This window comes from Monodon monoceros, unplaced genomic scaffold (assembly GCF_005190385.1).
Source record: "Monodon monoceros isolate NGI ecotype Baffin Bay Population unplaced genomic scaffold, NGI_Narwhal_1 Super_Scaffold_13, whole genome shotgun sequence".
NCBI lineage: Eukaryota > Metazoa > Chordata > Mammalia > Artiodactyla > Monodontidae > Monodon > Monodon monoceros.
In genome coordinates, this window is record NW_021703769.1 from 18,481,127 (window position 1) to 18,499,554 (window position 18,428).

At 42.7% G+C, this 18,428-nt stretch overlaps 1 protein-coding gene across 19 annotated transcripts in view; it reads left to right on the forward strand.

The window, feature by feature from the left end:
* The window catches only part of ZHX3 (zinc fingers and homeoboxes 3), a 145,777-nt gene that overhangs the window by 119,286 nt on the left and 8,063 nt on the right, over positions 1-18,428 (forward strand). For 14 of the 19 annotated variants that reach the window (XR_003793042.1, XR_003793043.1, XR_003793046.1 and 11 more), the window contains one exon: positions 14,282-18,200. Coding sequence is in view for 3 of the 19 variants with exons in the window: in XM_029219859.1 (XP_029075692.1) it covers positions 14,434-17,463 (3,030 nt within the window). In the remaining 16 variants the exon portion in view is untranslated. Of the gene's footprint in view, positions 1-14,281; positions 18,341-18,428 lie in introns of those variants that run through there. The other 5 variants (XR_003793055.1, XR_003793056.1, XM_029219860.1 and 2 more) reach the window with 4 other exon arrangements.

Consider the following 18,428-nt stretch of genomic DNA (forward strand, 5'->3'; position numbering starts at 1 on the left):
CATTCCTGAGGATGGATGGTCTCCCTTGTGTTCTTTTTGTTGTAGGTTCCTGCTGACTAACCTCGGTCTAATCACTTAGCCCCCACTGTAACAGAGTTCTCTAGTCATGAGAGTAAGTAATCCCTCCCCTCTTCTGTCAGTCTAAAAATGTTATACATATTAAGGATCATGATAGCCCTGTCAAGTCATTTTAATCTTTAAAAATAACAACACTGGACAAACTCAGCTTGGAAAAATCTTTGAGCCCTCTGTAAGAAGGTCCAAAATTATGCAATTAATAATGTAACTAATGTAAAAGATAATTATAGGTAGTGGGTTTATTATTCAGTTGGTATTCATAGTGGATGTGGCCTAAGAAAGAACATAGGAGTTAAAACATCAGGCTCACATACGAATCTGCGTGTGACTTTGGTCCTGTCACCTCCCCTCTCTTGCTCAATAGCTCCTCGGTGCTATGGGCACAGGGGCAATAATAACCAACTCTGGAGGCTACTGGGATGAATTGAGAGAGACGAAAGCGCTTTGCAGGTTATGAAGCACTTTGAGAGAGAGAATTGAAGTAAATCCAGTTTCCTGGTTGGCATGGAAATTTCTCAGACTTTCTAGCATAGCGGTGGCGCCATTAGTGCAAATTGATCCACTTTTGTGTGGTATTATCTTATACTTCAGAAGTCTCTGGAGATGGAACCCATTGATTTAATTCAGAGTTTATGGCAGTGGTTCACAGTACTGCTACTGGGGTCACTTGATTCATGCCAAACAGCGACTCTAAAAGGTATTTATACGTTCTGTCACTTACAGCCCGGACTGAATTCACACAAGAACCTTCTGGGTGTTCTGTTTCACTTTTCTTGCACATCTGGCCCCCATACAACTTTTTGACACTTCCAGTGTGTAGGGTTTACTAAATTTTTCAGCTATTATGTGTGACTTCACACCGATATGTAATTTTTAGGATGTTTGTTAACTCGGGCTATTTTCAAGGGTAAAAACTGCACTTCCAGGGATTCTGCCTAATCAAATTGTGCCCGTAAGGATTTCAGGATGGCAAGGGTTCAACAAAATGGTCAAATCCACTGATGACTTGAAAATGATACTTGAAAACAGTGAGTGGTCCGATTCCCTCCGCCTCTCTGGTACAGGGAGATCCATGGCAGTTATCATTTATTGTTCCAGTTGAATGACTTCAGCAAGGCAAGTTTGCAAAGTAAATGATAAGATAGTGGCACAGAATAGGGCTCCATTTTGACAAGGCCTTGGGGTATCAGGATGCCGCCCCCATTCCCCCTCTTGTACCTCTTGTGCACGGAATGGTTCACGTCACACTGAAACCTCCCAGCTGTAAATGAGCAATTCACAACCATTCTGTATGCTGGCTACCCTATTTGCAGGGTGTACTGCTCACTGGCACTAATCATTCTATTTATTTTAATCCTTACTGCTATTTTAAAAATTAAAAGCAACATGTGATTGTAACAAATTCAAACAATATAGAAGGCATAAAGTTAAAAAAAAAAGAGTAAATGCTCTTCTCCTTCCTGATAAAGTCATTATTGTTTAATGGATCAGCATTTATCCTTTGTTCTTCTAAATTCTGTTCATATTCAAACAAATACAAGTCTAGATAGATTGTTCACTATACGATGAAATCATGTATTTTATTATGCAGTATATTTACATATTTTATTGTTTAAATATGTCTTGGAGATATGTTTACATCAGTACACATAGGTCTTAATCCTTTTCAGTGGCTGCATTTCATTTCCTAGTACATATGTTCTGCTTTTTGTTTTATCACTACTTTACTAATGGACATTTTTAATGCTAAGAAATGATGCAGTGAATGACCTTATTGATATCGTTGTGATCATGTGCCTGTATTTTAGTACTTCATCAGACTATGTGGGTTGTTAGAAGTGAAATGGCTAGATAAAAGGATATGCCTTTTAAAATTTTGATGGCTGTTACTAGATTGACCGTAATAAAAATTTCACCAATTTATGCTCTCACCAATGGTGCATGAATACTGTATGGTCTGTCTTTCCAATTTTTGCCAATCTGTGAAGAATGGGGAAAAAAACCCTCATTTTTTATTTAATTTCAATTTCCCTGATTGCTAGTGAGGTTGAGCATCTTTCCTAGTTTATAGCTTGTGTATTTTGCTTGTTCATTTTCTTTGCAGCTTTTTCTATATTTTTGTCTTACACATTGTAAATATTAATTATTTATAATGTGCTTTATAAAATTTATCCCAGTATGTCACTTGTGTTTAACCCTTATTAATGGCTTCCTTTACTATTCAAAAGTTTTTAATATTTATGTAGTCAAATCAATCAACCTTTTCTTTTGTGGTTTCTAGGTTTTGAGTCTTGCATAGGAAGAACTTTAAAATGTTCAGCACAACTATAAACTTCTCTTTTTTTTTTTTCTACTATGTTTGTAATTTTGCTTGTTATATTTCTCTATTAAATTCGCTTGAAAAATATTGTTCTTTATAATGTGTTGAACTCAGTTGTCCTAATACTTATTTGCCTCTCTTTCCCAACTGATTTAAAAGTAGCACTGCTTTCATAGCCTGAAAATCCCATGTATTCAAAGTGTATGTAAATGATCCATTCATCCAGTTATCAATTCTTATGCTGATCATACATTATTTTAATCACTCTAGCCTTAAAATATGTTTTGATGTAAAGTAAGTTCCTCTAAATAGTTCTGTCTCAAAACTTTTAAAGCTGTTTTGTACTTTTTTCCTTCCAGAGGAATTTCAGATTCAGCTTGTCAGATTCCATCAAAAATCATGATGCATTTCTCCCAACATATTTTAAATAAAAAGTTTCAAACATACAGAAAAACTGAAAGAATTTTATAATGAACATGCGTATACTCACCACCTAGATTTTACCATTAACATTTTACAATACTTGCTTTACCTGATGGAATTTTGATTATAATTCTTCTGAATTTAGAGATTAATCTAGAGAGAATTGACATCTATATAAATGCAGATCTTTAGCTCTAGGAATATGCTATGACTCTCTATATATTTAAGTCTTTTTTGTTCTTATTAAAGTTTTATAGTTATTGTCATACAGATTTTACACATATCTTATCAGATTTATTTAAAATTTTTTTTAAATTGGGTATAGTTAATTTATAATACTATATTATTTCAGGTATACAACATAGTGATTCAGTATTTTTATAGAGTATACTCCTTTTAAAGTTATTGCAAAATAATGGCTGTATTTCCCTGTGCTGTACAATATATCCTTGTTGTTTATTTTATACAGAGTAGTTTGTGTCTGTTAATCCCATACCCCTATCTTACCTACCCCCTTCCCTCTCCCTACTGGTAACCACTAGTTTGTTCTCTATATCTGTAAGTCTGTTTCTGTTTTGTTATATACAGTTGATTGTTTTACCCTTTAGATTCTACATATAAGTGACAACATAGAGTGTTTGTCGTTCTCTGTCTGACTTATTTCACTAAGCATAATATTGTCTAGTTCTGTCCATGTTGTTGCAAATGGCAGAATTTCATTCTTTTTTATGGCTGAGTAATATTCTATCACATATGTATGTGTGTGTGTATATACACACACACACATATATATGTATATATATGCACATACACACACACATACATGCACTACATCTTCTTTATTCACTCATCTGTTCATGGACACTTAGGTAGCTTCCATATCTTGGCTATTATAAATAGTGCTGCTGTGAACATTGGGGTGATGTATCTTTTCAAATTTGAGTTTTCATCTTTTCCAGATATATGTCCAGGAGTGAGATTGCTGGATCATATGGTAGCTCTATTTTTAGTTTTTTGAGGAACCTCCATAGTGTTTTCCATAGTGACTGCACCAATTTACATTCTCACCAACAGTGTACAAGGGTCCCTTTTCTCCACATTCTCACCAACATTTGTTATTTGTAGACTTTTGGATGATAGCCATTTTGACAGGTGTGAGGTGATATAAGGTTTATTCTGAGGTCTTTTCCACATTTGCTTGTTAATGTGAATGGGCTCACTCTCTCCCCACCTCCATTTCCTTCTCTAATTGATTACTTTTGGCATATGGGAAACTTAATGATATGTGTGTGTTGCAGATATATCTCATCATCCTGTCAGTTTTCTTATTAGTTATAATAAATTTTCAGGGGGTTTTCTTACTAGACAGTCCCCTCATATGCAAGTAACACTGCTTTGTCTCAGCAGTTTTTACCATCTAGCATCCTATTACTGTGTCAAATGATAATAGCGGGAATCCTTATCTTGTTCCTGACTTGAATGTTTCACTATTAGGTATAATGTTTGCTGTGGTTTCTGGGAGAAATCCTTCATCTAAGGACATTTCCTTCTTTTTTCCTTTATTTCCTTCATTTGCTAAATCTTTTCAAGAATGGTTGTTTAGACTTGAATAACACTAAAGAACAACTGCACCTAATGGACATATATAGAACACTTCACCCAGCAACAGCAGAATATACACCCTCTCAAGTGCACAGAGAACATTTTCTAGGATAGATCACATGTTAGGACACAAAACAAGTCTTAAGAAATTTAAGAAGATTGAAATTGTATCAAGTATCTTTTTCGACCACAGTGAAATGAAACTAGGAACCAAGAGCAGAAGGAAAACTGAAAAATTCACAAATATGAGGAAATTAAACAACACATTCTTGAACAACCAGTGGGTCAAGGACGAAATCACAAGGGAAGTTAGAGAATACCTTGAAACAAATGAAAACAAAAACACAACATTCCAAAACTTAGGTATGCAGCAAAAGCAATACAAAGAGGGACATTTATAGCGGTAAATACTTTCATTAAAAAAAGAAGAAAGATCTCAAGTCAACTAACTTTATACCTCAAGGAACTAGAAAAAGAAGAACAAACTAAACCCAAAGCTGGCAGAAGGAAGGAAATAATAAAGATTAGAGGGAAAATAGAGAATAAAAAACAGTAGAAATATTCAAAACAGAGTTGAGTTTTTTTTTTTAAGGACAGACAAAATTCACAAATGCTTAGCCAGACTAAGAATAAAACAGAGAAGACCCAATAACAAAAATCAGAAATGAAAGAGGAGACAGTACAACTGATGCCACAAAAATAAAAAAGATCATAAGAGACTATTATATGCCAACAAATTGGATAACCTAGAAGAAATGGATAAATTCTGCAATACATACAACATACAACCTTCAAGACTGAATCATGAAGAAATAAAAAATCTGACCAGACTTATAACTAATAAGGAGATTAAATCAGTAATCAAAAACCTTTTAACAAAGAAAAGCCAAATGGCTTCACTGGAGATTTCTACCAAACATTTAAAAAATTTGAATTCACCTGTACCTCAATAATAAATGAATGAATGGGACTTCCCTGGTGGCACAGTGGTTAAGAATCTGCCTGCCAATGCAGGGGACACGGGTTCAAGCCCTGGTCCGGGAAGATCCCACATGCTGCGGAGCAACTAAGCCCATGCACCACAACTACTGAGCCTGCGCTCTAGAGCCTGCAAGCCACAACTACTGAATCCCACACGCCACAACTACTGAAGCCTGCATGCTCAGAGCCCATGCTCCACAACAAGAGAAGACACTGCAATGAGAAGCCCACGCATCGCAACAAAGAAGAGTCCCCATTTGCCGCAACTAGAGAAAGCCCATGCATGGCAACAAAGACCCAACACAGCCAAAAATAAATAAATAAATGAAATAAATTTATTAAAAAAATAAATGAATGAATGAATGAATTTTAACACCAAACCTTCTCAAACTCTTCCAAAAATTGAAGAGGAGGGAACACTTCCAAACTCATGAGGTCAGCATTACCTGATACCAAAACCAGACAAAGATACTACAAGAAAAGAAGACTGCAGACCAATATTCCTGATGAATGTTGATATAAAAATGCTCAACAAAATACTAGCAAATTGAATTCAACAGCATATTAAAAGGATTATATACTATGACCAAGTGGGAGGATTTGTGAAAATCAATCAATGTAATATACAACATTAACAGAACTAAGGATAAGAACCATGTGATCATCTCAATTGATGAAGAAAAAGCACTTGATAAAATTTAACATCCTTTATGATAAAAACCTTCAACAAACTAGGAATAGGAGGTAATTACCTCAGCATAATAAAGGCCATATATGAAAAGCCCACAGCTAACATTATTCTTAATGGTGAAGAACTGAAAGCTTTTCATCTAGGATTAGGAACAAGGCAAGGATGCCCACTCTTACCACCTCTTTTAAACTACTGGAAGTCTTAGCAGAGGCATCTGACTTGGAAAGGAAAAAGTAAAATTGTCTCTGTACACAGGTGACATGATCATATAGATAGGAAACCCTAAAGATTCCACCAAAATAACTGTTAGAACAAAGGAATTCAACAAAGTTACAGGACACAAAATCAACACACAACAAAATCAGCTTCTATATACTAACAGGGAAAAATCCAAAAAGGAAATTAGGAAAATAATCTCATTTACAATAGTGTCAGAAAGAATAAAATACTTAAGCTTAATCAAGGAGTCAAAAGACTTGTACATTAAAAACTACAGAACAATTCCAAAAGAAATTAAAGAGGATGCAAGTAAATAGACATCTCATGTTCATGGATTGAAAAACTTAATATTGTTAAAATGTCCATACTACCCAAAGTAATCTACAGGTTCAGTGCTATCCCTATCGGTATCCCATTGACATTTGCTTGCAGAAATGGAAAAAAAATTCTAAAATTCATATGGAATCTCAAAGGACCCTGAATAGCCAAAACAATCTTGTGAAAGAAAAACAAAGCTAGAGGCCTCACACATCCTGATTTCAAAATATATTACAAAGCTACAGTGATAGAAACAGTATGGTACTGGCATAAAGACAGGCACAGACCAATGGAACAGAATACAGACCCCAGAAGTAAAACTCTCTCACATATGACCAAATGATCTTCAGCAAGGATGCCAAGGCTACACAGTGGAGAAAGGATAGTCTCTTCAACAAATGTTCAACAAATGGTGATGTGGGAAAACTGGACATCCACATGAAAAAGAATAAAGTTGGACCGTTACTTTACATCATATATAAAAATTAAGTCAAAAATAAAGACCTGAAACTGTAAAACTCCTGGAAGGAAACATAGGGGAAAAGCTTCATGATATTGGTTTGGCAGTGATTTCTTGGCTGTGACACAAAAAGCACATGCAACAAAAGCAAAAATAGACAAATGGGACTATATTAACCTTAAAAACTTCTGTGCATCAAAGGAAACAGTGAACAGAAAGAAAAGGCAACCTATAGAATGGGAGAAAATATTTGCAAACCATATACCTGATAATGGGTTAATATCTGGAATACATAAAGAACTCTTACAACACAAAAACAGAAAACAACCTGATTAAAAATGGGCAAAGGACTTGGATAGACATTTCTCCAAAGAAGCTATACAAAAGGCCAACAAGCATATGAAGAGATGCTCGACATCACTAATCATTAGCGAAATGCAGATCAAACCAAATCGGATATCACCTCATGCCTGTTAGGATGGCCACTATCTACCCCACGCCCCCCCCAAAAAAAACCCACACACAAAAATAATAAGTGTTGGTGAGGGTGTGGAAAAGTTGGAACCCTTGTCACTGTTGGGAATGTAAAATGGTGTAGATGCTATGGAGAACATTATGAAGGTTCCTTAGTAAATCCATGTGTCCAGCAAACCTACTTCAGGGTTTATATCCAGAAGAATTGAAAGCAGGATATTTGTATTTGATATTTGTACACCCATGTTCATAGCATTGTTTACAATAGCCAAGATATGGAAGCAACTTAAATGTCCGTCACCAGATGAATGGATAAAGGAAATGTGGAGAATACACACACACATAAATGTATACACACACACACATATATATATATATATATATATACACATGCACAATGTATATATATGTATGTATATGTATACACACACAATGGAATATTATTCATCCCTTCTGATACCACATGGGTGAACCTTGAGGACATAGTGAAATAAGCCAGTCACAGAAACACAAGTTCTGCATGGATCCACTTACACGAGGCGTCTAAAGTTGTCAAACTTGTAGAGGCAGAAAGTAGGATGGTGGTTCTCAGGGGCTGGGGAAGGGGAAAGGGGACCCATTTTTGTTCAGTGAGTATAGTGTTGCAGTTCTGCAAGATAAAAAGAAGTCTGGAAATCCGACATACAACAGTGTGGGTGTAGTTAACACTACTGTACACTTAAAAGTAGTTAAGATGGTAAATTTTAAGCTACGTGTTTTTTACCACAAGAAAAAACGTGAGTGTAATCCTATTAAGTGCTGTTTTGGTTTCTCTCCTTTAATTTATTAATGATGTTAATGATTTTTAGAGATTTCCTAGTTTTAAAACATCCTTGCAATGTTGGTATAAACCACAGCTTCCTCTGATAGATGATGAAGAGCCAATTTCCTTAATATATAGAGAACTCTTAAAATCCATAGAAAAATGGACAAAAAATAATTTATCACAAAATGTCAGTAACACATGAAAAGCTTCTCAGCCATGCCTGTAAAGAAATGCAAGTTAAAACAGTAGTGACCAGTTTTTCATGTATGTATTAGCAAAGACTAGAAGTAGTGATGACATGCAGTGACACTTAGATCACTTCATTCTCTGGTGATGGGGGTGAAAATCAGTACCACCTATTTAGAGGGCAGTTTTGTAGTTTACTGACAGTATTTTAAATGCCACAGCAGTTGTACTTATAAGAAATTCAGAATTTCAGATATTTTCAAATGCGCAAAAGTATTCGCAGGGATAACCATTGAAACATTTTTGTAAGAGTTTCAAAAATTGGCGAAATGCAAATGTCTGTTAAGAGCTAGGTTGGTTAAGTAAATTATGATACACGCATAAATTGGAACAGTGTTTAAAAGAGTGAGATAAACTGTAGGTTCTGACATGGAGAGATGTTGGAACTACATTGTTGTGGGAAGAAAAGAAGAGGATCAGAACAGAATGTAAAAATACAACTCCTTTTTTGGTTTTTAAAAAAATTGGTTGTAGTAACTTATGTCTAGAAAACATATCTGAAATAATGGGCCCTAGATTGTTAACAGTGGCTATCTCTGGGGAGAATAGGAAGGATTTTCACTTTTCTTCATTATTTCTGAGAGAAACTCTACATAGAGCATCATTTGAAATAGAAAGGAAAAAAGATACATTTCAATGTAAATCTGTATTGCTAACAATTACAAAGAAAAGGGAATGCTACCTGCAAATTTTTATTTTGGAATGAGTTGAGGTTTCCTTGTGATCTGTTATACCACATGACCCACTTTTTTTTTTTCTTTCTGTGGTACGCGGGCCTCTCACCGCTGCAGCCTCTCCCGTCGCGGAGCACAGGCTCTGGACGCGCAGACCCAGCGGCCACAGCCCACGGGCCCAGCCGCTCCGCGGCATGCGGGATCCTCCCGGACCGGGGCACGAACCTGCGTCCCCCGCATCGGCAGGCGGACCCCCAACCACTGCACCACCAGGGAAGCCCCACACATGACCCACTTTTAAATATGTCTCATGAATGTTCTTAAAAGAATATGAAGTTGATTACTGTGGAATATTCAGGACTACCCAAATCTGTCAAATCATCCTCGTTACAGAAGTCTCATTCTTCACATCCTTTCTTGTTGTCTACTTGAGCTTTCAAAACCACGAGTAGTGTATTGAAATCTCTGATTATGTTTCTATAACTCTGTCAGCTTCTCCCATTATTCCTGTTTCTATCAATAAATTGTGGGTTGCATGTCCAGGAAGGCCGAGGCCCGGCCACCATAACATTTGGAAAGCGTCTACTGACAGCCGCCTTCTAAACATTTGAAATCTTTTGTTGAACTCTTACTGTCCTTTCAGTTCCTTCCTGAGAATTAAAACAACAACAGAAAGTTTCTGACTTATCTATAATTTAAAGCTAAACACTTTAATAAGAGTTTGATCTACAAACTCATTTCCAGCCCCCATATGTGTGATATTTTGCAGTGTTGAAGTACAGTGACAATTAGCTGCAGCTTTGTTAATTTAGGGAATTGAGCAATTCCCAGGTTCCAAAGACAGATTCTGGGGGGAAAGCTATGTACTTTCAGTCTTATTTCCTCATTAAAAAAGCAATCCATTTATAAGACAGAAGCTTTCGAGAAAGGGTGTAGAAAGGATTGTACAAAGAATGAAGAACCTGCAGTTGTCGTCTGGTCCTTTGCTGCGAGTCTCTGGCAGCACAGAACCTCACATTTATACAGCTCACCTCACTCGGGGCTCGACTCGGCAAACTGTGTCTCCTCACCGTAATTGCTGCCTTGCTTGTCAGGCGTGGTCCATGAGTGCCTGCTGGAGGAGTGGTTTCTAGATAATTAGAGCTTTCCCCTTTAAGCACCACTTCTATTGGATACCCTTTAAAAAATGTATGACAAATAGACCAACCCCAGCTTACCTATGTGGGTCACGTTGCTGGAAGTAGCCCCGTGGCAGTAGCCAGGTGGTGAGTACGTGGGTATTCACTGAACAATTCTTTCAACTTTGCTGAATGTTTGAAATCTTTCCTAATAAACACCGGGGGTAAATACAGCTCAGGAAAGTCATGCAGGCCTTCTTCCAGCAGTGTTGTGGTTGCTCGGAGAGCTCAGTGCGTGGAGCGGTTGAGGGCAGGCTCCATAACCAGCTTACCGGCCTCTGCTACCTCCTAGCTATGCGCCCTTCAGGTGGTTACTGCACTTCTCTGAGCCTTGTTTTTCTTGTCTGTACAACAGGAGTGACAGTAGTTCCTCCTCTGGGGTTTGCTGTGAGAGTAAAATGAGAGGGTGTGGCTAAAAGCACTCCCTAAGGTATTGGTATTAAACACTCAGTGACCTTTGGCAATGGCTGCTCCTCCTCCCCCCTCCCCCACTGCTGTTATTCAATCATCTTCATCATGGATGACTGACTCCCCCAGAGAGTGGTAGGCAGTGGTGCTCCCCTCCATCATTGATTTGAAAGACAAGTTGGGGCTACCCTGAGACTCAGTTGTGAATGACATTGGGACCATTTCCCCAAATCAAATGCATCTTCATGTTGTTCCCCTCTCAGCCTTAGTAAATGAAATACGAGGGACATAATGTAACTCTTTCTCGGTGGAGAACAGTCCCCATAGCAAATGTCAGTTAGGCCTGAGTGTCAGGTGCTGTGTACCTTGGGCCTGCACTTCCCTGCCCCTCAGCTCCGCTGCTCCCTGGCCTCCTGGTGAGCACGCTTGCTTCCTTAGCTGCCAGGTCTGTGGTTCTCTTCCCTCTCTCGCCTCAAACCTGGCGTTCACAGCCACTGCCTTTCACCTTTCCCCAGGGCAGAAGTCAGGAAGAGGAAGGCAAATCAGGAAGTCATAAATCAATGGCATCACCTGTAACCTTAGAAGTGAGAATGATGACCCTCTTCTACAGAACTGAGTGCTGTAACTTTCTGTCCTCCACCTTTCTTGGGTTTTTGAAGTCCTTTCAGTGGTTTTTAGTATATTCACAGTTTTATGCAACCATCACCACTACCTAATTTTAGAACATTTGCATCACCCCCAAAAGAAACCTCATCGTCATTAGTGGTCAGTCCCCATTCTCCCCTCCCCTCAGCCCTTGGCAAACACTAATCTGTTTCCTGTCGCTATGGATGTACCTATTCTGGGTGTTTCATACAACTGCAGTCACATGATATGTGGCATTTTGTGTCTGTCTTCATGATGTTTCTGTCCATGCTGTAGCATGTGTCAGTACTTCATGCCTTTCTATGGCTGAACAGTAGTCCGTCATAGGGACATGCCGTATTGTGTTTATTCATTCACCCATTGATGGCCGTTGAGGTTGCTTCTACTATTTGGCTATTATTATGAGGATGCTCTGAATATTTGTGTGGACATATTTTCATTTCTATTTGGTATATACCTAGGAGTGGAATTACTGGGTCTTATGGTAACTGTATATATAACTTTCTGAGGAACTGCCAAACTGGTTTCTGAAGTGCAGCAGTGGCTGCACCGTTTCACCTTCCCACCAGCAACGTAGGAGGGCTCTAGATTCCCCCACTTCCTCACCTGTATTATCTGTCACTGTGATTATAGCCATCCTGGTGGGTGTGAATTGGTATCTCATTGTGGTTTTAATTTGTATTTCCCTAATGACTAATGATGTTGAGCACTTATTTTAATATGCTTATTGGTCATTTGTATGTCTTCTTTGGAGAAATGTCTATTCAAGTCCTTTACCTATTTTTAAATTGGGTTTTTGTCTTTTTATTATTCAGTTATGAGCGCCTTACCAGATAATGTGATTTTCAAATATTGTCTCCTGTGGCTTGTCTTTTTCACTTTCTTGATGATGACCTTTAAAGCACAAAAGTTTTTAAATTTTGATGAAGTCTGATTTATCTGTTTTTTCTCATGTCACTTGCACATTCAGATATTCTATTTGATGTCTTCAGTGTCTTATCGGAAAATCTGATTGGCTTACTGGAAACGAAACTGTATTATTCTTAGTTTTCCTGATTTGGAATCCATTCAGGTGGTAAAGCACCTGATTTAAAATGTTTGCCGGTAATATATAGATAGAAGAGCTTAGAAATGTTGATACTTGTTGAGCTGGTAAATTACCCGTTTCTGTGCGCTCAGCCTCAGGAAATAATATGATAGAAGAAATACCATCCTACATGCCCAGAGGTCATTTCACTGTCGCCTATGAGAGTGGCGCGCGGAAAGCCAGTTCATAGCAGAGGAGGTGAAGTCCATCGTGGTACATTGTTAGGCAGCTGTTGCATATTGTAACTACGAAGCTGATTGAATGACTGTTGATGATGAAATGTTGAGTGGAAAAAACCAAAACACAAGTGTGTGCCCATTAATGATTAAAAATGTGTATAAAATATCTGGACTAGATGGAAGATTATAGGTGGCTTTCTTAAATTTCATTTTCTATTGATATATATTTTTTTACTATTAAAAATTAAGTTAAAAAAACATGCCTGACATTTCACATCAGTGGGGGAAATGGTGACAGGTGGGTACACTGGGTATCTGTTTATCCTTATCTCACACCAACTATTTTTTTAAGAGTAAGTATTTTTTATCATCATGATCACCAGGACTAGTCTTAAAATCAGAAAAGACAGTTTGCTGTGTTTATTTACTAAGAATTTGAATAGAGGTATTTAATTTTCTTACATTTTTATATCAAATCCAAACACTGATGATAACATGATTCTGGTATTAGAATTACTATTATTTTAGTCATTATCAGCATTGCAATTTGCTAAAAAAAAAGGTAATGATGATTGTGGTGGTATGTTAATAGTAGAGATCACAGAAATACTTTTCTCCTGGCATCTCATGAAAGAATTAGTAGTAGTAGTATTTAACATGTAAATAAATCAAATCATCCCAGCTTTTGAAATAAATTTGAAATGGAACAAAGATTTAAGGGTTTTTGTTTGTTTGTTTGTTTGTTTTTAAGGACTAATAAAGGCACTGAAAAAAATAAAAAGTAAGCCCACTACAAGGTCACGGGTAGCGTGCACACCCAAGGTGAGGCTTCTTGTGGGGTTGCTGCCCCAGAGGGAGATGTACAGTTCATGGGCCACAAACCCCGTCTGCGGATCCCCTGACCTTCTGACCTCGGGCTTCACCTGAGCAACAGGGGGCTGGGGTGACAGGGTAGCAGGTAGGGACAGCCCGCAGAGCCCCGCTCCTGTGGCATCAGTGCCCCTCCCTGGTGCACGCACTGCAGTGGGCTTGGCCTCTGGGCCTGGAGCGGGCATCCTGCTCTCACACGTGGGAAGGCTATGAAAAGAAAACCCTTGTGGGCCCAAACATTTAAACAAGAATTACACTAGGATCTTTTGTTCTCTCTATGACACGGTCAGAATTCATTTGGAGGTCCAGAAGAGGGTTTTTTTTGTTGTTGTCATTTTTGAATGAGTTATTTTATGCGAGGAAACAGAGGGAAACACAACACAGAAACACATGGCTGAAGTCTGTCCAGTGGTGTTGGGACGTCCCCGCGTCATTCCTCAGGGCACTATTTTTGTGAGCGTTTGTGGGGCTTCTGACTCAAAAGTCACATCCGAGGTTGGATGTTGGTTCCTTGGGAAAAGGCCCGGGTGATCGAAGGCAAGCAGTGGAGTGTGCCTGGGAATCTGGGAAATACACACGCAGCCCGAGAGAGGGATGCTCACCGTTTCTCTTTTCCTCCTCAGGTTTAATAGGGAAAACTTGCTTTCTGCAAACAACTGAAAAAGCCGCCCTCGGAAGCTGTTCCTTTGGGCCTCATGGAGCAGCTGGAACCTGTGCTGTGAGGCCCCTGACAGGACGAACTGTCGCCCACTGATCCCCCAGCGCGGCTGTCGCCATGGCCAGCAAGAGGAAGTCCACCACCCCATGCATGATCCCCGTGAAGACCGTGGTGCTGCAGGACACCGGCGCCGAGGCCCTGCCCGAGGAGCCCCCGGTGCCCGAGGGGCCCCCGCAGGAGCCGCCCCCAGAAGCTCCCACCGCCAGCGGCGATGCCACCCAGGGCACCAGCGGTCCAGACAGTGCCGCACTGGCCAACGGGCACCGGAGCACCTTGGACGGCTACACATATGCCTGTAAATGCTGTGACTTCAGATCCCAGGACATAACCCGGTTTGTGGGACACCTGAGCTCAGAGCACACAGACTTTAGCAAAGACCCAAACTTTGTATGCACTGAATGCAGTTTTCTGGCAAAAACTCCCGAGGGGCTTTCTCTGCACAATGCCAAGTGTCACTCGGGGGAAGCCAGCTTTGTGTGGAATGTGGCCAAGCCAGACAATCATGTCGTCGTGGAGCAGAGTGTCCCCGAGAGCACCAGCCCTCCCGACCCATCGGGGGAGCCACACATGGAAGGGACAGATGGACAGGCGGAAATCATCATCACCAAAACTCCAATCATGAAGATAATGAAAGGCAAAGCCGAAGCCAAAAAAATTCACACGCTCAAGGAGAACGTCCCCAGTCAGCCTGCTGGGGAGGCCTTACCGAACCCTTCAGCTGGGGACACGGAGGTGAAAGAGGGGGACCACGCCTTTGTCAACGGGGCAGCCCCGGTCAGCCAGGCCTCTACCAACTCCGCAAAACCCCCTCACTCGGCCAACGGGCCCCTGCTGGGGACGGTGCCGGTGCTGCCCGCGGGCATCGCCCAGTTCCTCTCCCTCCAGCAGCCGCCCCCGCACGCCCAGCACCACGCCCACCAGCCCCTGCCCACGGCCAAGTCCCTCCCCAAAGTGATGATCCCCCTGAGCAGCATTCCCACGTACAACGCGGCCATGGACTCCAACAGCTTTCTGAAGAACTCCTTCCACAAGTTCCCCTACCCAACCAAAGCCGAGCTCTGCTATTTGACTGTGGTCACCAAGTACCCGGAAGAACAGCTCAAGATCTGGTTCACCGCCCAGAGGCTGAAGCAAGGTATCAGCTGGTCCCCGGAGGAGATTGAGGACGCCCGGAAGAAGATGTTCAACACGGTCATCCAGTCTGTCCCCCAGCCCACAATCACTGTCCTCAACACCCCGCTGGTTGCCAGTGGCGGCAACGTCCAACATCTCATCCAGCCCACTCTGCCTGGCCACGTGGTGGGCCAGCCAGAGGGCACAGCCGGGGGACTTCTGGTCACTCAGCCACTGATGGCCAATGGGTTGCAGGCACCCAGCTCATCTCTCCCCCTGGCAGTCACATCTGTCCCCAAGCTGCCCGCCGTCGCGCCCATTAACACCGTGTGTTCCAGTACAACGTCCGCCGTGAGGGTGGTGAATGCCACCCAGTCCCTCCTCACGGCGTGTCCCAGCATCACCTCCCAAGCCTTCCTGGATGCCAGCATCTACAAAAACAAGAAATCTCATGAACAGCTGTCAGCTCTGAAAGGGAGCTTCTGTCGGAACCAGTTCCCAGGACAGAGCGAAGTTGAGCATCTGACCAAAGTGACCGGCCTCAGCACCCGTGAGGTGCGGAAGTGGTTCAGTGACCGCAGGTACCACTGCCGGAACCTGAAGGGCTCCAGGGCTGGGCTGGCCGGGGAGCACGGCGCCCTCCTCGTCGACTCTGTGCCCGAGGTGCCCTTCTCCCTGGCGTCCAAGGCCCCGGAGGTGACCTGCCTCCTGACAGCGGCCACCCCAGCTACCCCCCCTTCTGCCAAGCGACAGTCCTGGCACCAGACCCCCGACTTCACACCAACCAAATACAAGGAGCGGGCCCCCGAGCAGCTCAGAGCCCTGGAGAACAGTTTTGCACAAAACCCCCTTCCTCTCGACGAGGAACTGGACCGCCTGAGGACCGAGACCAAAATGACCCGCAGGGAGATTGATGGCTGGTTTTCAGAGAGACGGAAAAAAGTGAGTGCCGAGGAGGCCAAGAAGGCTGAGGAGGGCGCCTCTCAGGGGGAGGAGGAGGCCGCCGAGGACGAGGGGGAGGAGGGCTCTGCCAGGGACCCGAGGGTCCCAGGGGAAGATGGCTCCCCAGAAACGCCCGGCAGCCACGTGCTGGCAGAACGCAAAGTCAGCCCCATCAAAATCAACCTCAAGAACCTGCGAGTCACGGAGGCCAACGGCAAGGGCGAGCTCCCGGGGCTGGGCGCCTGTGAGCCCGAGGAAGACGTGCCCCGCAGGCCAGCGGAGCAGCTGCCGGGCAAGCTGAGCTGCAGGAAGACGGCCCAGCAGCGGCACCTGCTGCGGCAGCTCTTCCTGCAGACGCAGTGGCCCAGCAACCAGGACTACGACTCCATCATGGCCCAGACGGGCCTGCCGCGGCCCGAGGTGGTGCGCTGGTTTGGGGACAGCAGGTACGCCCTGAAGAACGGCCAGCTCAAGTGGTACGAAGACTACAGACGGGGCAACTTCCCCCCCGGGCTGCTGGTCATCAGCCCCGGCAACCGGGAGCTGCTGCAAGACTATTACGTGACCCACAAGATGCTGTACGAGCAGGACCTGCAGAGCCTCTGCGACAAAACCCAGATGAGCGCCCAGCAGGTCAAGCAGTGGTTTGCCGAGAGGATGGGCGAGGAGACCCGGGCCGTGGCCGACACGGGTGGTGAGGGCCAGGGCCCCAGCGACCCCGCAGCAGTTCACAAAGGGATGGGCGACACCTATTCAGAGGTGTCCGAAAACAGTGAGTCATGGGAACCCGGTGCCCCTGAGGCCAGCTCAGAGCCCGTTGACACACCGAGTCCCCAGGCTGGACCTCAGCTGGGTAAGGAGCCTGTGGGGCTGTGCCGTCCTCTGTGGGTCTGGGGGGCACCTGTGGCAGGCACGGAATCCAGTGCCGGGGCATCTGCTGTTTCTAAGGCTGTCTGGCAGCAGGACCATGTTGTCTGGCTGCTTCAGGGGGCACCTGGCAGCAGGATCCGTTGGCGCATCATCATGGGATAAAGGCTTGACACTTGGCTTTTTGTTTCGTGTTTGTGAGACCGGCACAGGGGAAGGAGTGTAGTGAACCTCCAAGGGCCCACCCTTCTCTAGTCATTTCTTAGCCAAAGGAGAATAGGTCAGAATGTCACCTGAGCCAGATAGAACCACGAGCACTGGGTAAGAGAGAGAATAGGACTTACGAGGAAGTTCAACCCCAGCTGGTGAACAAAAGCAGAGGGAGCCTTTAATTGACCTTAGATACATGAAGTGCTTTTTTTTCTAAATGATGAAAAATCCTGTAATTTGCATTTCAGTTATTCTTCCTGATGTAGAGGTAGTGGAGAATCTTTTTCCCATAACGTGGACATAGACATAGACATAACGTGGAATAGACATAACGTGGAATCGAAAGCTTGAATTTTGTTCCTCATTTTCTCTGGATCAGGACAGTAGTACTTGAAAGAAAGCTTTAGAAGATTATTTTACTGAAGACAGTTTGAAGCCTCAGACAAATCACGTTATTGGGTGTTGATTTTCTCGGGTCTTGATCTCTGAGTTCCTGGCCTCTCCCTTCCCTCCCACCCTCCTCTTGGGTGGCCTTGTCACAGGTTGGCCAGGAGCGAGGTAGCTGAGCTCTTCACGGGAAGCTGTGGAAACCAAGGAAGTATCTGGATTCCCAGATTCCCTGATTTGGGACCTTTAGAAGGTGGTTCCAGGGCCGGCGTTTCTGGACTCGACCTTGTTTCTTCCAAGCCCCTGTGAGTCAGTGAGGTCCCCGCAGGGAGCATCACGGGCACCAGGGAACAGGTGTGGGCTCACAGGGCGGGTTGCCTCAGGCACCTTCTCCAGCACCGGGCCTGCCCACCCCTGGCTTTGGCTCTGCCAGCAACATGGCAGATTGCTGGGCACTAGGAAAACTAATTTCTTTAGGTATTTTGTTTTTTTTTAATTGAAATTCTACTGAATTATATTCTTTTTTTTTTTTT